At 43.0% G+C, this 23,077-nt stretch overlaps 1 protein-coding gene across 1 annotated transcript in view; it reads right to left on the reverse strand.

Moving 5' to 3' along the window:
- The window catches only part of SEL1L3 (SEL1L family member 3), a 110,014-nt gene extending 96,191 nt beyond the window's left edge, over window positions 1-13,823 (reverse strand). The window contains exon 1 of the mRNA XM_074275633.1: window positions 13,516-13,823. Within this exon, the coding sequence (XP_074131734.1) occupies window positions 13,516-13,650 (135 nt within the window). The 5' untranslated portion in view covers window positions 13,651-13,823. The remainder of the gene's footprint in view (window positions 1-13,515) is intronic.
- Window positions 13,824-23,077: the final 9,254 nt, after the last annotated feature.

Here is a 23,077-nt window from a genome sequence, read left to right on the forward strand (position 1 = left end):
AATGACTGCTTAAGTGACTCAAAGCAATGCAAAATTAATGATGTTGGAAGCTGATTTAGACTATGACTTGACTTGTAGCTCACTATTTCCATAGGTGTGATATCTCCAAAATGCTTCCTCCAAAAATACTCGTCAATGAGCTCACACGATTGCTTTAGCAAAATAACAATTCATAACAGTTCTAGCACATGCAAATAGTATGTAAAATAGCATCCTGTTTCAGAAGAATAATTTTTAAACCTCCTCTTCATTTTTAAAAAAATGGTCTTGCTCTTCCATGCACCATCCTAAGACAGCATCAAATAGCTCTCATCCTTCAGCACTTGGCATCCCACAAGACAATGTAGGAAAAGCTCAATTAACCAAAATGCTGAAGGAAACTGTTGGTGCTTTATTAATAATTTCAGTCAAATAGAAAATCCTTTTTGTTGTTTCAATTTGTTTTTACTAAAAAATCTTTCTAAAAATGTACTAGTCTGGTTTTCTATTTTCCAACAAGACAATATAGCAAAAGCTCAATTAACCGAAATGCTGAAGGAAACTGTTGGTGCTTTATTAATAATTTCAGTCAAATAGAAAATCCTTTTTGTTGTTTCAATTTGTTTTTACTAAAAAATCTTTCTAAAAATGTACTAGTCTGGTTTTCTATTTTCCAACAAGACAATATAGCAAAAGCTCAATTAACCGAAATGCTGAAGGAAACTGTTCTGCTTTATTAATAATTTCAGTCAAACAGAAAATCCTTTTTGTTGTTCAATTTGTTTTTACTAAAAAATCTTTCTAAAAATGGGCCCATCTGGTTTTCTGTTTTTGTAAGGGTGTTGACTTATTCTGAACTTTCATTAATGATGACCCCAGAGTATACGTCTGAATTGCTGGGGATCATCATCGTCCAGATCCGTGATCGTTGGGGTCAGTCCCATAGACATAAATGGTGATGATATAAAAGAATAGACTGAACTTGTACTGACCCCAGGATGGAGCCTAGAAACTGTTTATCCCTGGTGTGAGTTTCTTTTCCTTAAATTTGCTACTTTTGAAAGTTGAATGTACAAAAATAGGGCTAGTTAGTTTAGAGTTCTGATTATTTTGGTACTGGTGATTCAAGATTGTTCAGTATTTAGATCTTTAAAGGACACTGAGAACACAATATTCTAAAAAAGTAGAAGAATACTAAGAATCTAGAAGAAATGAGATTATCTTTAAATATATACATATATATATCTGTGTGTGTGTGAATGTACTTATATATACATGTATAAGAATACTTTAGGAGTTTGAGATTTTTACTTATAGAGGGACTTGATTAGGGGAATTCTCTGCTCTCCAAGAGGTAAAATTTGCCGATCTCAACTTTCCTATCCAAAGTATGGCTAAGCAAACTATTGCTTGGAGGACAGAAACAAACTCCTGATTGGTTTTCTGTGATTGGTGCTGGGATAATTTCGAGGAGCAATTGTTAAGAGAGTTGCCACCTCTCTGCACTCACCAGTAAAAGTGAGACAAGAAAGCTGTTCACTTGGATTGAATTGCCTTTTTCTTTTCTGGAGAGGATATGGGGTTTGGGGGCAAAAAAGGAGGGGATTTCTCCCATCCCTTCTCCCCCTAGTAGGAAATGATGACTCATGAAGAAGCACAAGGTGAACTCCATGAGCTTATTCAAATGACCTAAGACAAGAGTTCCTGATACTCTGAACAAATGCGAGAGATTGGATGGTGGACCTTCTTATCTCAAGGGACAGCAGTAGCCAATGGCAATGGTCAGCCCCATATTCCTATTTCTGGGCCATGATCTCCTTTGAAGAGCAGATGAGATTTTGACACTCTTGCCAGAGAAGGAAGGGAAATGTGTTGAGCAGTACCAGCTCTTGAGGTTGCCATGCAAAGAAGTCTTGAGCAATATACTTCCTGGAGAAAGAAAAGAATAACCCACCAGGCTTTGCAGCTAACGAAGCAACAAGAAGATTTAAAACATGATGAAGGAAGGGGAGAAAGAGCAGAGTATACCTTCCTCTTACAGGAACTTATTCAAATCATGTAGTCTTATAGGAGGTGGGGGATACCTGTCTAGCAGCCCCAAAATAGGCTGGCCTTTTAGGGGGAAGTGCAAACCACAGGAGAAACGATTAGTTTCAGAAAGCGAGCTGGGGAGAGAGCTAGGATGTTGGGATGTCACCCCATTGGCAGCTTCAAGTTCAAGTCTTTCTGCAAGGAAGGACTGTGAGTGCTTTGTGGGTTCTCTCCCATGAGTGACCAAAGAGCTTGTTTTCTGTATCTGGGGCTCCTTTTGTTTGTTCTGTGGGGGTGAGGAAAAGGGAATATGTAATTTTCCTATGATGGATGGCAAATAGAGAGCATGCTATACACATCTGTAGAACTCTAGACACAAACATATTTGGAAATTTCCCAGAATCAAACTGAGTCAGGATATAATCGGCCCAAAGGAAAAATTATCCCATTGGGCCTCACCACTTTGTCTATGTGAGCTCAGAGCCTGGAAAATCCCAGGTTATGAGAAACACATTCAAGGAGGATGTCCCCAAATCACTCCTGTTCTGTGCAGAAGCGTCTGTATAAAAAGTGCAGTGGAGTTACAGGGAACAGAACGGTTCAAGTCGAGACGGCATTTTCCAAAACAAGAAAGGAAGCAGAGTTGGTAGCTGATTGCAAGAAGTAGGGGGTGACTGTTTTCAATGGATAGCTTTTAAGAAATAAAGCCTTTGGGTAGTAAAGATTTTACAGGTCAGTCCAAATTTTCTGTCTATAATTTTTCAACAGATTGGCAGTTATGAAACAGTGGGTTAGTGGATTATGCTAAGGAGATTACTAAAAGAATGGGCAGGAAGTAGTGTACAGGCCAAGGCTGGGAGACCAACAAGGTTTTCTAGTTCAGTGGGTAGAGCAAGGTCTGATCAGCCTTGAAGAGACAGAGCAGAGCTTGTCCAGAGAGTGGGTTGGATCACTTTCCTGTCTTTCAGAACATATGGAGCGTGGAAGCCAGGGACACCGTGGGTTGGAACAGGACCGATGTGCTAATAGCCACTGCCTGCAGGATGTACATAACCAGCACCTATCAGTGACACATCACACTCTAAATATTGATTATGCTAAGCTGGTTTCCTGGCATATGTTTTGGGAGGCTATTAAGCATTTCCTGTTAGGCAAAAAAAAAAAAAAAAAAAAAAAAAAAAGAATCAATTAACTGAAGAATGGAGTTTCAGGGTAAACGTTGTATTTAAACTTCCTGGATTTGTTCACATGCCAGATTGTGTTAACATAAAAAAAAAAAAAAAAAAAAAAAAAAGAATTAATTTTTCTGGTTAAATATGGGTCCTTAATACTTAATGCTAGCTCCGGCAAAAGCACATCACACATCACTGCTACCGGATCCCAAGCAACAAACGTAACAATAACTTTCTGCTCACTGACTTGTTCCTTCACCTTTCATCTCCCGCCCACTGCTTCAGTTCAATCCAGCTTCCTTATTTTTTAATTCATTTCGATTCAATTGAACAGCCATTTATTGAGTGCTTAGTTTGTACAAGGACACTAAATTTTTAAAACATAAATTTAACATTGCTTGCCTCCTCAATGAGGGAGGATGGGAAGGAGGGAGGAAGAGAATTTGGAACTCAAAGGTTTTAAAATGAATGTTAAATTTTGTTTTTTGCATGTCATTAGGGAAAAAGAAAATACTAAATAAATTTTTTTAAATAAAAAACTTAGGCAGCTAGGTGGCTCAGTAGAGAGAGAGTAGGATCCTGAAGTCAGGAGGATCTAAGTTCAAATCTGGTCGAAGAAACTTAATACTTCCTAGCTGTGTGATATAGCAAAAAAAACCAAGAAACTTTTAAAGAAAAAAAAATAAAATAAATTTAAGAAAGAATAAAAATAAAAGAGAAAAAAACAAGCCAGCAAGAACCGACCCACCATATATCATCCCCATTCAGTTCTTCTCTCCTTTCCATATGGGTCTATATCGCCCCTCTGATACTATGTGCCATATTTCCCCATATTTCTAAAAAGAATGGGGGGGGGCATATTTTCTCAACTCATCCTTTGGTAAAAGTCTAATCATGATAATTACATTAGTTTTTTTTTAATTTATCCTTTCCAATTATATTATTATGTTCATTGTAAATAGTTTTCCTATTCTGCTTATTTCTTATATCAGTTCCCATGCCTGTATTGTTCATACTCTTCATTTTTTACATCATACATGACACTATATTACATAAGTCATTCCCCAATCAATCCATGAGTTTCTCTTACTTTTATTTCTAGTTCTTTGCTATCACAGAAAAGTACTACTAGAAATCTGGGGGAGTAGATGGACTCTAGCTTTCTGTCTTGGATGTCCTTGGGCATAAGCATATATGTGGAATCTTTAAATCAAACTGTGGAGACATTTTAGATACTTTAAAAAATAGCATCAATCCCAAACTCTTTTCCAGAATGTTTGGACCAATTCACTATACATTAGTTGCCTGTGTTTCTTATCTTCCAACATTAAGACTTTGATGGTGAGGGTTGGAAAGTAAAAGAAACTTGGTTTAAATACTTTTATTTAACCTTTGTTCTTTCCTTCCTCTCAGGAAGCAAGTCTTCTCATAGTTTCTCTCACTATGCAGGCCTCCTCACCCTTCTGCTGCCATTGATTATGCACCAGAATTTTCCCACTTTTCTTCCATTCTCATTCTCTATCCCATCTCCCCACAACAAACAATCTCCTCGGGTTGCCCTGAATAATTATTTTATGCTGTTGTTGATAGCGATCTGAGATTGCCATGCTACAGTTTCCTAGTAACATGGACCCACCACAGACTTTCTGGAGACAGGTTTTTTACCTAACCATCTCACTCACCACCATCAGAATAGCTAACATGACAGAAAAGGAAAATGACTGGAAAAATTGGGATACAAATGCATTATTGGTGGACTTGTGAACTGATCTGGAAAGTAATTTGGAACTATGCCCAAAGGGTGATAAAACTGTGAATATCCTTTGACCCAAAACACCAATACTAGGTCTGTATCTCAAAGAGATTAAAAAAAGGGGAGGAAAAAGGATTATTTGTACAAGAATATTCCTAGCAGCTATTTTCATGTTAGCAAAGAATTGGAAATTGAGGAGATGCTCATCAATTAGGGAATGACTGAATAAGTGGTAGCATATAATTGTGATGGAATACTACTGTGCCATGAGAAATGATAAGCAGAGTGGTTACAGGAAAACTTATGAAGATTTATATGAACTGATACAAAGTGAAGTGAGCAGAACCAAAAGGACATTGTATATAGTAGCAGCAAATTATATGATGATCAACTGTAAAAGACAGCTATTCTCAATAATATAATCCAAGACAGTTCTGTAGAACTTATGTTGAAAAATGCTATCCACCTCCAGAGAAAGAACTGATGGAGTTTGAGTGCAGATCAAAGATGACTTTAAAAACCCCTTAATTTCTTGGTTGTGTCTTTTGTCTGTGTTTTCTTTGCAATGTGAAATTTTTTTAAATATCTGCATATGTATAATCTATATCAAATTGCTTGCCTTCTCAAGAAGGAGAAAGATAGAGAGTGGAAGGAAGAGAATTTGGAACTTAAAAAAATGTTAAAATTATTATATAACTGGAAATATAATATTATTAGAAAAATTAATTTTTTTTAAAATTTCATTTTAAAAAGGCTTTTAACTAAAGTAGAATGACAGTTCAGGAGAAAGACAATTTTGGGCAGATGGGCCTTTCTTAAATCACAAATTATACCCAAGAGTCCTATGTTGTCTCTTCGCTTTTTGAGTTTAAAGAACAAAGAACATGAAAGCACTCTGAAGACATCAACTATTATCTGTGTCTATAAAAGTTAGTTCGATGGTACTTCATCTATGAAATACTAAATTCAATTTTTAAATGAAGTTTGTTTTTTCATGGGAGGGGAACGCATTCAGCAATCCTGATTATTTTATAGACTTAAAAAAAATCAATTGTACACATGCTTCCATGACAGATAACCCAGGCTGGGGAGGCATAAATGTACTATTTTTCTGAGTAAGATTCAACATCGAAGTCAAGAGTCTGAAGGATTTATGTTTCTTCTTGATGGGAAAAGGATTAGTCAATAGTGTTTAGTTCTTCCTTTGGGATGACTGAGTTCTATATGCTTTAAAAAAAAAATCAATGAGAAGAAACTCTACTCAAACAGTCATCCCTGGATACCAAGGCTGTTACTGACATTGAGACAATCATGGAAAAACATTTTTTGATGTTTACTATAAACACAAAAACGCCCACCAGAAGATAATGGCTGGAGGGACATGTGGATAATCCAAAATTCATTCCTTTTTTTTTTTTTTTTTTTAATTTCTAAGCATGTCATTATATTTACACAGACATGTCTGAAGTGCAAATAAAATTCAAACTCAACAATGAAACTGTACCATGAAAGTCTTAAGTGTCCAGTGTACTCAGTCAAAGACAGATTAAAATCAGGCTGAACTGTTATACATGTTTGCTTATTCAAGCTTTCTCCAAGTTATGGAGGGAAGAGTTTTGGCTTAAAAGCCCTCCCTTGACAGTGTTTGCAGGACTAGAGAGAAAGAAAAATCCTGTTTTTATCCAGAGAATAGAACATCAAGTAGAGTAGGTGATGCTGTCAGGAAGCAAGATGGGTTATGAATAAGCTACCCATGGATAACAAGCTGTCTAATGCCAGAGAATTCATTCTATTCGAAGAGCATTTATTAAACACCATGTTTCCTTCCAGAAACATAACTACGTATTAAAGAATGATACTTTTAGAACAGAATTGATCATTTGTGCTAGTGCTTAAACCCCCAAAATGTATTAAACTAGTGTTTCTTAAAGGGCAGTCTGAGGATCTCTGGGAATCCCCAAGACACATTTATGGGGTCTGCAAGGTCAAAACCATTTTCACAATAACACCAAGGAATTAGTTGCCTATTGATAAACTGTAGTAGCCCAACTACATATATGGATGACCAGATTTTCTTCACGACATCAACTAAAACAATGTATTCCAAGAGATAGAATGCAGAAGCAGAGATGAGAATCCAACTGTTTTCTATCAAGCCAGACTTTAAAAAGGTTTACAAAAATGTGTAAAGCAACACCATTCTTCTCACTATTTTTGTTTTGTTTTGGAAAATAAGGTTATTTTGCATAAAATGTTATTTATGTTCATTTGTAATGAATTTATCATTTTAAAAAATGAATTCTATTTAGAGACAGCTAGGTGGCCCAGCAAAAGTGGGTAGAGGTCTAGAGTTGGGAAAACTCATCTTTGTAAATTTAATTCGGTCTTCAGATACTTATTAACTGTGTGACTCTGGGCAAGTCACTTAACCCTATTTGCCTCAGTTTCCTCATCTGTAAAATAAGCTGGAGAAGGAAATGGCAAACCACTCCATTATCTTTGTCAAGAAAATCCCAAATTAGGTCAAATTAGGTTGAAATGACTTACTACAGTAACAAAAATAAAAAATTTAAACTACATGCTTTAATTTCTAATGCTAAATATCAATAGATATAACCCACATAAACAAAAGCTTTTTGGAGTCCTCTGTAATTCTCAGGTGCATTCATTAGAAAAGGGTTCTGAGATCAAAAACTTTGAGAACTGCTTACATGAGGACTGTAGCTTACGTGGAAGCAGCCACACTCTCTGGCCATATCCCAAGAAACCCTGCAACACAAAGTGAACACGTCGCTGTCCCTATGGCCTGAACTTCTCCGTTCACCTCCCTCACTCCAGTCCAAAGTTCAGGCGGCAGGTGATTGAATAACTCTTTAAGAACCACTTCTTCCGTCTTTGGGAAGTTTCAACTAATTCCACCATCCCTAGCAGTACCACTTTGGTCTAGAAGGACTTGCTATTTACCAGCATCAGCATCTCCTTACCACTACTACTCCCACACATCACCATTATTTTCATCACTAGAATGACACTAAGTGCTTTGTCGGTGAAGGAGGGAAGAAACCAAATCTATGGAAAATGAGGCACTTCAGCATTTCTACCTGGCCCCAATAGCCCCTTGACTCCTTCTACAGAGAAAGAATTCCCTCTACAGAGTAAGGGCCAGCAAGGTGATTTGTAAGTTATACTGTGGCTGGTTAATGTTAGTGAATTATCCAACTTCCTTTTCCCCCTTTCTTCTTGCTGTCCTCTGAGTGTTCTCCTTACCACTGAAGTATTCCATGAACAGGATAAATATGAAGGAAAAACGGTCAAAAAAAGTAGGGTTAATATAGGATGAGGAGGCTGAAACTTTTAGCAAAAATAAAAGGGTTTTTGGTTGCTGCTGTTTACTTGTTTATAAGCAGTTTGGTACGGTGGAAAGATTGCTGGATTTGGAGGTCAAGGGATAGCAAAGTTGGATTCTGCCTCTGATGTTTAATATTTAATGTACTTGAGGGCAAGTCATTTAATTTCTCTGAACCTCAATTTACCTGATCTGTAAAATGGTGATAGTACTTGTAGTAATTCACAGGATTGTTGTGAGGATCAAATAATATCATATTGCACTTTGCAAACAAAGTACTATGTAAAAGTCAGATATTATTATCTTTGAACATCAATGATCCATGGTCCCCAGGGGTTACATATAATGGCTTATATTTTCCTTTCCTTTATTCAACACAGTGCTCGGTGCTTAGTAAGTGATCCATAAATTCATGATAGCTAGATTCAGCCTGTGTCCCAAAGAAGATCTATGAGATTTCTCCTCCCATTTCCTTGCAGAGGTCGGGTGATACTGGTGTGAATATTGGACATGTCAGATTTTTTTTCAATGTATTGATCTGTCTTGCTAGATTTTTTCTTTTATTCCTTCTTTTCCCATTAAAAAGTTTTTTTGTTAACAACAGGGATGGCTTTCTGGGGAGGGATATGAGGGAGGATACAAAGGGATCAAAACACAGATGGTGTAAAAAACAAACGATATTGATAAAAATCTTTTTAAAAAAGAAAAAAGAATGCAGTCTATTGCCACTGACTGAAAACTCCCTGACATCCATCACAGCTCTGATATGCTGTCCCCCACATCCATCTGCTCTATTAAAACCCTCTTATTTCTTTGTCCTCTTGCTGTCTAACAAGTACAAATATCCACACTGATTATTTGAGCTCTACAGCTGCCTTTAATACTGGTGATCATGACACTTATTTTTCAATTAAAAAAATCTTTAGATATTCAAGGCCACTGTTGGGAATGGGCAGAGCTGCATTCTAGCAAAGCCATCTCTCACAGATGGCCCTGTGGTGGACTCTCAGGTCCCAGCCAAGGGAGACAGCAGTAAGCTTTAACGGGTGAATGTTTAATCAGACAAGACCACATTGGAAGGACCACGCCAAGACCACTGTGGCTGCTTCAGGGGATGGCGTCCTCCACTCTCTGCAGAGGTCACCACCCAGAAGCCTTCCCTGCTCCCTGACACTCACTGGTCCAGGCTTCTCAGAAAGCCGCCGTGACCATGGTTTGTCTCTTCTTAAAAAATTGTTTGGCACGGTTTCTGTGACTTATCGTTTGGGCCTCATCACAATTATTCATGCTTTGGCAGTATCCTAGCTACAGTCACAGTTCCCTTCTTGGGCTAACACTGATGGTTGGGAAGTCCAGCTAATATAGAACAAAACATCTCATCCTTCTCTGGGCCCTGGCCACGGATGCTCATGTGGAAGGATGCGTGGTTAAAGGCAGCTCACCATCTAGCCAGCTCACAAAGAAGAGGGCTGGCAGGATAAAATCAAAAAATAAAAGTCACCCAATCACCTGAACTTAAATCTGGACAGGTGTCCAAAGAAACCATCAACACCGATTGTAGTTTTTGCCTTTTCTTCGTCTCCCCAAAGCTCAGCACAGGGCCCAGCATGCAACAAAAATGCCTTTGACCTGGCTTGATCCATTCAGGGATGTGCTCAAACACACATGGGAGCTTAGCAAGTCATGCCGTCAGGCCCTTGGGAATAGAAGGAAAAAAGGAGAAACTCCAAAGAGCCCTCGGACGTTACTGAAGCATCTTATGCTTTTATTACCACAGGGCTGCTCCTCTGTAGCTTCCACAACTGGTTCCCTCCCTATTAATTGATTTTAGGTTACTTTAGATGTAACAGTATCTCTTCCCGAGAAGCTTCAGAGCAGCTGATGAAAGCTTAAGTACTATGCTTTTAAGTATGGAGAGAAAAGAAGATTTCAAACATATTGAACATTCCTTTTATCTAGGGTATAAATCAGGAGTTTTTAATTTGGGGTCCAAAGGCCCCTTAGAGGTCTTTGGGTAGGTTTCAGAGGGTCTGAACTTGAATGGCAAAACCCCCAAATTTAGTATTTCCTTCAACTATTTTAAAAGTTTCCTGAAAAGAGATCCATAGGTTTTACCAGACTACCAAAAAAGGTTAGGAAACAGATCAACTCTTGAGCCTAAAACTCAAGACCCACCATTGTCTGGTTCTGACCTGCCTCTCTAACTTTTTGTCAAGCTCATTTTTGTCATATATTACAAATTCCAGGAAATCCATTGCTCATTACTCCCTGAATCCATCACACCCTTCCCCTATGCTTGATTCATACTATCCTTAGAACCCCTCCTATCCAACCCCTACTGAAATCCCACCTACCCTTCAAGGCTCAGCTCAAATGTCACTTCCTCCCCATCTCCATCCCTGATCCCTCCCACTCCTATCACATAATATTTATATTCTAATATGGACTTCTCTGTGTAAAGACCTTCTAGATTATAAGTTCCTTGAGACAAGGGCCCACTCTTATTTATCTTTGTATCTCCTGAGTTCAAAAAATTTGTTGAATGCATGAATGGATGGATACATAGATATTTCATCCCTGAACTTCAATCGGGTGGGATTCTTTAATAGCTGTAATGGTCTCCATTTTGTACTAATTCTAGAACCCTGTGTCTCCCAAATCCTGCTTGAAAAATAAAAATGTTTTCTCTGATCCCAGCTGATGATTCTGCTACTTAAGTCCACTCAGTATTTACAGTCATGGATGAGTAGAGGTACCCTAGATATCACCAAGTTTATTTTACAGCTGAGGAAACCAAGGCAAAGAGAGAATTGATTTGTTAAAGATCATGGCAGAGACAGAACTAGAACCCTGTCCATTTCTAAATCTAGTTAGTGTTCTTCCCACGATATCCTGTTGTCTCTGTAACAAGTTTATGAACTCATTTTGTGAGATGTACTTGATATCTCCATTCTCTCAGTGTCCTTTGATCATAAGTAGTTTGTAAACTTCCAGGGCAGACACCAGGCCTTTTGATATTTTATATTCAAAGGCAGCACCTAGGACAAGGCTCTCCACACAGCACCCTCTTAAAAGGTGAGTGCCTAGCCCACACCCTGTTCCTTTACAGACCCCTTCAGAAGTCCCCCTCCCATGCCACCAGTTTTCCCACAATATCACTTAAACCCCATGATAAGCAGTCTGCAAGGAAACGACCTATGACAAAATCCTCTTTTTTCTAAAGCCAGCTAGTTAATGAAGTAGCTTTCAAAGCAGTCTCAATCTTTAAGATTTTAAGTCTTTCTCCTGCTTTATGGGTAAATTCTTTGCATTATATTAGGAAATGGAGTTCTCAGTTCTGTCATTGGATGGCAATCCAGAGGTATATCTGATAGACACATCAATGGACAAGAATCATTGACATTTCTTTCTTCCTATTAAAAAAAAAAAAAAAAAAAGTTCCCTTCCTTCTCTCTTTGCCAAGCCCTTCATCCATGCTCTAGTTATTTTCCACGTTCCAGTGTTTTCTGGAATCTCTTTCTGTTTTGGAGCTCTTTCTCAGCACCTCAGAGCCTCCAGTCTATCGGTAACCATCATTTCTTGATTTTTCCCTTTTGCTCACAGAAAACTCCATACTCTTCCTGGACCGTTTCCATTTCTCCAGGTATGACCTTTGGCCTCCAAGCCTTTTTTAACCTTACTCTCTATACCAGAAGCTCTAAAAACCTGGGCTTCTGTTCTTTCCAGTGTGGGAGTGAGATGGGAGGGAAGAGGATCTTTTCTACTTCTCCTCTTCTCCCATGATTTCATTTCTCCTGATATACAAGTCTCTCATGAAAGGAACCATTTATTTAGGGAAGACTCTGTCATTTGCTAGAGCAGAGTTTTATTAATTACACTGTGCTATACAGCCCTGTGGCACAAGTCTTAAATAATGACAGGTCTTGGACTAATACATTTTTTTTTCTTCATTTAAAATGACAACTTAGGCTGAAAATTCATCCCTATTTCTATAGCACAGCACATGGTAATTCCAAAGTAAGATGGAAAGCAGTGTACGCTCAACAGGTAGATTTCAAGGTAGAATTAAAATATCTCGGTGGTTTCTCATTTACAGAAGGGAAACATCTTGCGTCTGAATCATCCACAAGGCACATAGGGGTAAAGAAAGGTTTCTAGCTCTGGGTACCACATCTCAGTCTCTCCAAGCTTTCTAAGCAGTCTTTAACCAACACTAGAAGTTAATTTCTTCCCCCTGCCCTCGATAATGACAATACCTGACAATTACAAGAGAAATGGACATACACTGGGTAGCATCTAGTAACTTTCCTATTGCATCAGTTTCATGATTCAGCACTCGCCATTTGACGATTTACGGTACTATATGGTGAGACTGCACCGCTTGGGAGGGATCCGGAAAGGTGAAGGTGTGTTATACAGAAAGGGCGCCAACCTGCACATCCCTTCCTATTTAATTCAGGAAAAACCTCCAGCATTTAGCCATCAATTTCTCATGCGGTGTGGAGATCTGATCCCACTCCCATTTAAAATTAATAGCTTTAAAACCCAGGTTATTGACTCTGACTGTAGATAACAAACATATGCAAATATATGGAGACCGAGCAGCTATTACGAGGCGAAGGGCAGAGCAGAGGGAAAAGAAAACCCAGTTTAAATACGCTCTCTGGAATTGTGCCTCTGGCTGACATCTGAAACTTTGGAGAAAGTGGGAAGGAGTTCAAGAACGGGGATCAGTCCGGGGTGACGGGATGGGGGGGGATCCAGAAGGAGCGTGTGGGCTCCGAATGTCAGGCAGCCGGGCGGAGGGGGAAGGCGTCCGGGGTTGTTAGTCCGGGCTGGAGGAGCCGGGGCGACCTCAGGGAGCCGGGAGCGGGCTGGGCGGTCCGGAGCGGTCGGAAGCGCAGGAGGGGAGAAGGGGCATTGTGGGAGGTGGGCAGGGGCGCGTGGGAGCCCTGCCGCGGGAGGACGTGAGGGAGTCCGGCGGGAGGAAGGGAGGGAGAAAAGAGCCAGAAACAAAGTCCGCGTCCAGCCCGGCACACTCCGGTACCTGAGCTGGCTTCCCGGGGCCAGGAGCACCTGGTGCGCAGCAGGCGAGGGAAGGAAGAAAACTAAGGGCTTCTCCGCCCGCGCCCCGGCCACGCTGCCCCCGCGGGAGCCGGCGGGCCGCACCACGCCCTGGGGAGAGCGGTGCCCGGGGGAGGGGGCAGGGCAGGGCAGGGTCCGGGGCAGCTCACCAGGCAGCAGAGCAGCAGGATCGCGGAGGGGCGGCCGCCCAGGCCCGGGGGGCCCCCGCGCGTCGGGCCCCGGGGGCTCTCCTCCTCCTCGTCCTCCTCTTCCTCCCCGTTGTCCGCCGCGGGCCGGGGGGCCATGGCTCTGGCTCCGGGGCCGGGGCGCTCCTGCTCCGTGGCGGGCGGCGGCGGCGGCGGCGGCGGCGGCTGCTGCTCCTCCTGCCCCGCGCAGCCCGGCTCCGGGGGGAGTCGGGGGAGGGGACCTCGAGGGCCGGCCGGATCCGAGCCCGGAACAGGGTCACCTGGTGCAGAGCCCGGCCCCGGGACCGGCCCCCGCCGGAGGCGCCACCTTCTCGCTCCCCGCCCTCCCCGCCTCCTGCCCCGCGCTGGGCCACCTGCCGCCGCGGCGCCGCGGCCGCCGCCGCCACCTCCGCCCCCGCAGCAGCGGCAGCAGCAGCCGCGGCAGCAGCCCGGGCGGCCCAGGCGGCTCCTCCCTCCCGCCCTCCGCCAGCCCCGGGGGCGATCGCCGGGGTGCTGCTCCCTCCGGGCGCCCGGGGCTGGTCCGTGCCGCGCTCACCCGCCCCCCCTCCTCGGGGCGCCTCCGTGCCGCGCGAGCCGGCCCCCCTCCCCTCTGCTTCCGTCTCTCGTTAGCGAAACACCTGCGGGGGTGGGGGCGGGGGGCCGGGAGGCTAGACATCTCGCTTCCTGCCCATCTCCCCTCCACCTGCAAGGACGGGGATCCCCCGCCGACTCTCACGCCCTCCCTGCCATTGTAATTCCTCTTTTGTCTGCGGGCTCGGGTCCCACCCTCTCTGCCACGAGCGGAGGGCCGCGGGACTCCCAGTCCGAGGTGCACGCGTTCGAGGCAGAGGTGCCATCCTGGTAGCTGGGAAGCGCCGGGCTCGGGAGGCTGCTCGGGGCTGGGTTTGCGTCGCGGGGGAAGTTCCCCAGCCCCTCCGTCCCGCTTGGACAGAAAATAAATTAAGTTAATTAGTTCGGCTCGATTTTACTCCCCCCCCCCCCCAATTAGGGGCGTTATGGCCCCGGAAACACTCCCCCGTTTGAAAGCGAATGTTATCACGTTTCTGGAGTTGAGGGGAGAGCGGCAGGAAGGCGGCTGGAGATCGGCGTCGCCAGCCCGGGCCACAACGCCGGGAGTGCCCGGCGAAGCCGCGTCCGCACCCCGGGCAGGCACTGCGGCTCCGGATCCCGGCGTTCGGTACTCGACTTGGGTCTCGAGCCAGTGAGCCGCTTCGCTGCTGCCATTGCAACTCACAAAGTTATCCGCCCCCGGAATCGTTAGCAACTGCCAGAGTGGGATCGGGCTTCTTAGTCCTAATAATAGACTCCCAGTCTGATATAAAACAGCTCATTAGTCCCGGGGATTCAAAGATACCGCGGGTCAAGCCCGACCCCCGCAAAGGGAAAAAGGCGATTCCCAGCATTGCTCTTAAACATGTAACCCCTCCCCCCAACGTACTGCCCGCACCTAAGGCCCCTCGTACTGTCCGTCACTCAGGTGAGGGGAGTGACCGCTCGGTAATCCGAGGGCACTCGTGGGCCAAGGGGGGATCGGGACAAGGGCAGAGCGGCTCTTAATCGATTTCATCACCAAAGCTTACTGCTGAGGAGAGCCCATTACTCCACCTCCATGGGGTCTTCAGAAATGAGGCTGGATTTAGAGTAGGAAGATGTCTGCTCTCCATTCCAGGCCTGCCACTCATTACCTGGGTGACTTCTGGCCCTCAGTTCCCTCCCCTAAAAAGTAAAGATGACATTCGGGCTGTCAGGAGAAAGAGAATCCACACAGAGCCCAGACCTACACCACGCTTTCATGGCCTTACAACGTGATTGGAAGTTCTCTGTGTGACCTTTTCTGCTACTGTGCTGGCTCCCTTCCTCTAGAGCCGGTGCAAGTTTTCAAAGAAGATGAATATGTCTGGTCTTTGTGAATCCATACTTAGTCCTCAGAAATCATTGCCCCCCATCTTCTCCGGTACCAATGATTTGGTGATTTTAAATCTCCTTGGGCCAAATGAGTTTGGAAAAGAAATGCTGACCACTATTGGGAGATGAAGTTTCCAAAATCTCACAACTTTTATTTGCTTTCAATTCAACACTTTATCCTTTTTAGTTGTTCGCCCCAATTTGACCCATAATTCAATTCAGTTCAACAAGCATTTATGTTTCACCCACTAGATGCTGGGAACTGTGTTAAGCTCTGAGAATACAAAGACAAATATGAAACAGACCCAGCCCTCAAGGAACTTCCATTCCAATAAATTTTATAAGATCTCTTGCACATTGGATTGGAGGGGAAATGGTCTGCCCATAAATATCCACCTGACTAGCCCTTAACGATGTCCACAATTAATCATTAAAAAGAAGTTTCTTTAGGGTGTGTCATTTAAAAAACAAACAAACAAAAATGGTTTGGGGCTTATATTGCAAAGAGATCTCACTGGAGGGAAAGGGACCCACATGCGCAAAAATGTTTGTGGCAGCCCTTTGTGTAGTGGCAAGAAACTGGAAACTGAGTGGATGCCCGTCAGTGGGGGAATAGCTGAATAAATAAGTTAAAAAAAAAAAAAAAGACAAGGTTTAATGTTAACATTTCTAGGACAGGAGAGATAACTGTCACAAATACTTTAGCATGAATTTGTTTATCGGCTCATTTTTACCAGAGTAGCTAGATGAAAACAGAACAGAAACGCCCTCCAATGGCAGCAGAATCTGGGCAGCAAAGTTGAACAGGAAAGGCAGGCTCAGTTTCCAAGGAAGAGAGCCCTTGGGCATTTAGGGACCAACATGGCAGCACATGACTGTGAGACAGAGTACCAAGAGAGACGAGTGCTAAAAAGGGAAGATGGGAACGTTCGGATAGGATGATCTCTAAGGTTTCATTAGAGATCAAGATGCTCTCCAGCAATGGTTCCAAATCCTTCATAAGGACAAATGGCCAGCTAGCCACATTTCTGGTGTGAGCACATATATGTGCCCTGGCTGGCACTACTTGTGGGTCTAAGAATATTTTAAAAGCGAGAATCATTCCTGAGAAAATAGAATGTTCCTGCAGTATAAAGTCTGCGCATCCTGAGATGATATGAGATAGAACTGGTCCATAATGAGAAAATTTTTCTAAGGATGAGGGAGACCTTTTCCCTCTTTCATCCTTATTTTGTCTCGCCCAGAGCTATTTCCCCATTTCTCTCCCTTTCTTTAGAACTCAGTATTCCCCTATGCAGAATTCTATGGACTTGTCCCCTCCTCCATCCTACATTCTCAGGTATTCACAATGAAGATGTATGAACCGTGACACTTGCCTTCGATATCAAAATAGAAGAGAAGATTACTATTAAGCAGCAAACCACATCCAGACAGGAAAACCATTGCTCTGGTTTCTGCCAAAGATCACCTTTGGCCTCTGTCTAAATCTCGCAGACCTGTTTCCATTTTTCTAATTTCCATTTCTCATATGATCTTTACCTTCCAAATATCTTTCGGCAGACCTGCTTCCTTTACTTTTCACTTGGTTCAATCCCCAGAAATCAACATTCTTTCCCCCCTTAGCATATTCCATCAAATTCTAGACTCCAATCCCTAGTTTTCCAGACCTCAGGCTCTCCCCTGAGTCTGTCTAGGGAGTCCTAAAAGACTCCCATGAACGCCAGATGGGTCTGGCTTTGGGAAATATTTTAGTAAAAGAGTGGATAGGCTTGGCAGTGGAGGAGCCTTTTAAAAGGGGTCTCCTTGTATTTTTATGGGAACTAGGAAGAACTTTGATTTATTTGATAGGAAGAAGCCCCAGCCTATTTTGAAATGAGCTCTATTTCTGGGCATGTCAAAAGAAATGCTCCTGCTTTAGGTTATTTTTGGATTTTTGCCCTTCCAAATAGGTGCCTATTCAGCTCAATTCTCCTCTCCACGCTGGGAGAAACTAGGCAGCTTTCCTTCCCCTATGCTTCCCCAGGGCTTAGCAGCCGTTTGCCTCTTAGAGTTGGGCCGCCATTGGGCAGCCGCCAACTAGAAGCACTAACTGCACACACATTTTGTTTGTCTAGTAAGAGAGAAGGAGAAGGGTGTGCCCAGCTGGGCCCTTTGCACAGGTAGGGCCGACACCGGGAGGATATTAGGGAATCCCATTTCCTTTTTCATAACAGTCCATGTAGACTCTGGACCCCAACGGCAGCCATGTGCCATGTCAGGTTGCAGAAGGTGTACCCGAGGGAGTGCCCACACCCTTCTGCTCACTCTCAATGGGGGATTGTTTCTGCCAGGCCATAATTGCACCTGTTCCTTTGTTTCAGGCAAAATGAAGCAGGGTTCAGTAACTATAGAATTATCCATATATTGAGGAAATGAGAAAAAATGTGTTTTGAGCCAGAAGGAAAGGAGTGTACGTCCATATGTGTAAGCATGGATATGTATAGGCATTTTGAGAAAAGCATATGTGGATAATAGAAAAGTGTTAAATGTAACAGAAGGGTTGGAAAAAAGTAGGGATGTGTGGATTTACTCCGGGATAGAGTGAGAGGAGAGAGCAATTGGGCGTTAAGGGAGAGAAAAAAGTGTAAATAATTGAAGAGAAAGAACGTGTGTGTGAGCCAAGGGAGAAAGGGATTCATGAATTCTACCTCCCCAATCCTGACAATGTTTTCAATGTAAACTTTGTCTAAAATTGTGAATGCAAAAGTGGATTTCAAATTAAAAATAGGGAAAGTGAACTGGAGCTATCTGATGCTAATCAATGTAAAATATCTGTGGTATCAGAAGCCCCTCAGTGAGTCAGGGAACAGGGAGGAGCATGGGAAATGAGCACAGAAATGTTTGCTTCTAAAAATCAAAGTGAGGGGCAGCTAGATGGTGCAGTGGGTAGAATGCTGGCCCTCAAGTCGGGAGGACTTCAGTTCAAATCCAGCCTCAGTCACTTAATACTTCCTAGCTGTGTGACCCTGGCAAGTCACTTACTTAACCCCAATTGCCTCAACAACAGCAACGAGCAAAAAAATCATAAAAACAAAACAAAACCTCAAGGTGAACACAGAGAGGAAGAAAGGAATATCGGAACCCCAATTGTCTCAGCAAAACATACACACACACACACACACACACACACACACACACACACAAACTCAAGATGAGCACAGAAAGGAACATCTCATTGAATAGGGCCCTTTGTTTATCTCCTGTCATTTCCCACATGAATTTTTTAATTTAAAAGCTCTATAGAAATTTTAGTTTCCTTTGGTAACCCAATCAAAACCCAATCAATGATCATTTTCAAAAAGTTCTTCTGCATATCTAACATGTACCTATTATCACAATGCATGTCAAATCCATTTCCTTTTGCTTTATCTTCAGCGTGGCTCTCTGCCTCCTTCTGTCTCGTTCAGACCTCAGATGAAGGCCCCGAAGGCCTTAGTAAATGGGTTTCCTTTTCCGCCCACCGTGGTTCAGCCTACCTGGCCTTCTTGAGGTCTCTTAAACAGAACAATCCATCTTCTGTCTGTGCCTCTGTCTTCAGTACTCCTTGGGTCTAGAACACATTCCCAAATCATTTCTGTTTTTTACAATCCCTTAATTTCATCAAAATGTTTCAGTACCACTTCCCACAAAAGGCTTTTTCTGATTTCCCCAGCTTCCACTGACCTTCGCTGACCCAGTATTCACTTCATATTTATTATTTAGGTGCAGGTTACTTCCCCCAGTAGAATGTAAGTCCCTTAAGGAAAGGGACTGGGCCAGTTTTCTCTTGTGAATTGCTTGTTAATTGTTTGATTAAATGATGAATGACACAAATATGTCTTAGTCTCTTAGTATGTTTGTGGTGGTGTGCTAAGCACGAGGGATGTAAAGGAGCCCTGTTCTCAAGGAGCTTCCGGTCCAATGGGGAGATAGCCTCTCTGGCAGGTTTTGGCTCCGAGTCAGACACAGAGGTCCCCGGGTTCTTGGGGCACAGTCACAAAGCAGATAGTAATGAAGATTCCTGGCATCAGCGAAAGATTTGGGGGGCAAGATCCCAAACATCCAGATTTAATGGTCATGCAGAAATGCTGAAAATAAATGGAGCTGGAAACCAGGAGATCGGCTTCTTAGTTGTGTCATCAGCACTAATAATTATAATGATGGTAATAATATTTGCATAGTACTTTAAAGTTTCCACAAAGTGGAGAGATGGTGAAGGACAGTTTCTCCATTCTATCTGTGCACGGAGACCTTGCCATTCTCCACAACTTTCTATAATCACAACACCTGTGTCTGACCATAATCTCTTCTCATTCCATACTTCCTCCAGCCTTATGCCCATCATCTTGTTTTGCATCCTCACTCTGCCCTTCATATCCCCTTTCACCTCACCATGACCACCATCTTCCAGGTCATCATTCTCTTTATTTCCCTCTCTTGGAGAACGAGTTCAACTTCACCCTATATTCTACATGTCCTTGAGTCTCTTGCCAGTTTTGTTCCATTACTGATCACATTCCCCCCAAACCCCAGTCCTGGATTTTCTCCTTTGCTCCTTCTGTGCTTCTGAACACAAAGAGGGGAAATCATGAACTCTCAAATAGAGGCTCACTGCAGCAAAGGAATCCTTTTACATCTCCCTAATCAATTTGCTCTCTGGCTCATCACCTGAAACTATTTCAGACCTTTTCTTCTCTCCTCAAACATCCCACCTCATTTCCTCTCTCATCCCTTTGCTGAGAACTCTGTTTCACCAAAAAAAGTGGAGACATTGCCGGAGTGCTTTCTTTCCCTTCCTTCCTCCTCCCATACACCCACACACCTTCCCTCACTATCTCCTCTTTTACTCCGGGCTCAGATGAGGAGGTGGTTCTCCGAGCCAGGGCCAACTCCTCTCCATATATCTCTGATCTTATTCCCTCTCAGCTTCTCCAGGAGACTGCTCTCATTCTCCTCTCCACAGACCAATCTTCAGCCTTCCCATCATCTCGCTTGCTACTAAATCTTTGCCCTGTGCTTTCTGACTTCATCACTCACATGGATATGGCCTTTCCAGAGGTAAAATCGCTTCCACATCACCAAATAGAATGGTCTTTGGTCATTCCCAGACCTTGAGGGCTCCAGGTCTTGGATACCTCTAACCAGTCTCTCCCACTGGATCATCTCTCCTGTTTGCTGACTCTGCTCTCCCCTGCTTCTCCTCCTAACTACCTGACCTTTCTTTCTCTATCTATTTTGCTTCGTTCATGCTGCATGTGACTAACTGGGCATCCATAAAGACTGTTATGGTCCCTCTTCTTCCTCTTCATTTTCTCATCAATTCCCAGGGGAACAAATCTCTTTATGTCGATTTTCCAGGTCTATCTAGTCCTAGTCCTTCTGGTCTAGAATCCCACATCATCAATTCTAGTTGTCCTTATTCCCCCCAAACTTTCTGCTCTTCCCTGTTGTTTTTCTTACTGTTGCCACTCTCTTCTGGGCCACCCAGGCTCACCAGTCACCTCCCTGCCATCTCAACTCCTCTCTCTTTCGTCCACAGAGTCAATCTCCTCTCATAGCTTGTCATTTCCACCTTTACAATAACTATCCTATATAGACCACAGACACCAAAGGAGTTCAAATCTTTAAAGGTGTGAACTAAGGGCATAAGTACCTTGTAAGAATCCTAACATTGTGACTTGTCCAGAATCACATAACTTGTGTCTGAGGTCAGATTTGAACTAAGGAAGATGTGCCTGGTGCTCCGTGCTCCGTGCACTAGCTGTCCACCTCCCAACTGTTGTACTGAAGTAGCCTTTCAGAGGGTATCCCTGCTTCAAGTCTCCCCCCACTGCAGTTCATCTTCACTCACCTGTCCTGGATGCTCCCGAAGCAGCAGTCTGCCATGGCGTTCCTTACTCATCAAGCTCCCTTGGCTCCCTATTACTCCCAAGAACTAATACAAAAAATGTATTATCTATAAGATCTACTACTTCCTTCTGTGAACTCTTGCTAAATCTTGCCCGTATCATTCCCTCTCTGCACTCTTTGCCCTTCTAGTGGCTTCCCCCTAAGCCTGAATGTCCTCCCTTCTCACCTCCATCTTTTAGATTCTCTGGCTTTTTCTCCGACTCAATTCAAATCCTACCTTCTTCAGAAGGTGCTCCTGTTGCTGGTGCCTTCCCTCTGGGGGAACATCTATGTATCCTGGAAGGATATAGTTATTTCCCTGTTTTTTCCTCGTTTCCTTTCTTTGTGTTCCTCAGTACTTAGCCCATCACTTAGTACATGGAAAGAACACATCAATCTGCTCATGGTGAGTTGATTGAACGAATACCCCTTCACTTCCATGGTCTTTTGCTCTCATTTGTTAAGAGGACTAAGGGCCTTTCTTCCTGTAAACATCGAGTTGAAATCAAAAGCTTATCAGGTAATTTATTCAAATTCTCAAGGAAAATTATTATTCAGGACAAAATTGAATTTGAGTGCAGAATCTCCCAATCAACCAGATCTACCTTTTCTCTAGTCCTATCCCCAAAAGGGAAAGAGGGGAGGGAACATTATGCACATTTGTCCTTGTCTCTTAGAATCTTAGCTCCAGAAGGTCACAAACCGTGTCTAAGTGTCTTCTGCATATTCTGAACAGTGCACTGCTTAGCACATTATTGATGCTTATTAAGTATTTTCCCATTAGCTGACCTCTAGAGGTCCCTTCCAGATCTTTGATTCCATGATAATAAAAGGCATAAAAATTAATGCAACTGAGTGAAGCCAGTTTTCTCCCACGAGCCCCTGGTGAACAGGCCAGTTGTCCTGCTGAGTCCCGGGGAGCATGGCTAGAGCTTGGCTAACTAGAGGGAATGTTTGCCTCATTTATATACATTTTACTTATATATGCTTCAAAGTGCTGTGTTAATATGAGTTATTATAAATATTATTATCACGATCATTGCCTAGAGGCAGCAAGGTACCTCAACAGACAGAGAAGTGAAGGAAAAGACCTGGATTCAGATCTAACCAGAGAAGGACTAGCAAGTCATCTAACTTCTTTTTCCCCTTAATTTCCTCAACTGTAAATAGAGGTAACAACAACAGTACCTCTTCCCCAGGGTTACTTCGAGGATCAAATGAGAGGATATTTGTAAAGCGCCCAGCATAATGTCAGGCACATAATAAACACAAAGAAATTCCTATTCCTCCCCTCTCCTCCCCCCCATCCTTCATTTCCCTCTCTGGGCTGAATGAAAGACAAGCTTTGTGTTTGTCCATTATGTACCAGGGAGCTGCTAAATAGTGCAATATGTGTTTATCTCCCCATCTCTCTATCCATTTTATTTTTGTTTGTTTGTTTTTGGCAAGGCAATTGGGGTTGACTTGCCCAAGGTCACACAGTTAGCAAATGTTAAATGTCTTAGACCGGATTTGAACCTAGGTCCTCCTGATTCCAGTACTCTGTCCACTGTTCCATCTATTAGTCAGTCCCTCTGTGTGCATTTTCTATATCTTCCTCTTCCCTGACAGTGTTCCCCGACTATTCAATCCTATCAAAGAAATTGCAATAATAGCAAACCAACCCATTAGAAGCAAAGAACTAGAGTCAAAATCAAAATTGGAGAAAGCTGAA

This window comes from Sminthopsis crassicaudata, chromosome 6 (assembly GCF_048593235.1).
Source record: "Sminthopsis crassicaudata isolate SCR6 chromosome 6, ASM4859323v1, whole genome shotgun sequence".
In the NCBI taxonomy this organism is placed as follows: domain Eukaryota; kingdom Metazoa; phylum Chordata; class Mammalia; order Dasyuromorphia; family Dasyuridae; genus Sminthopsis; species Sminthopsis crassicaudata.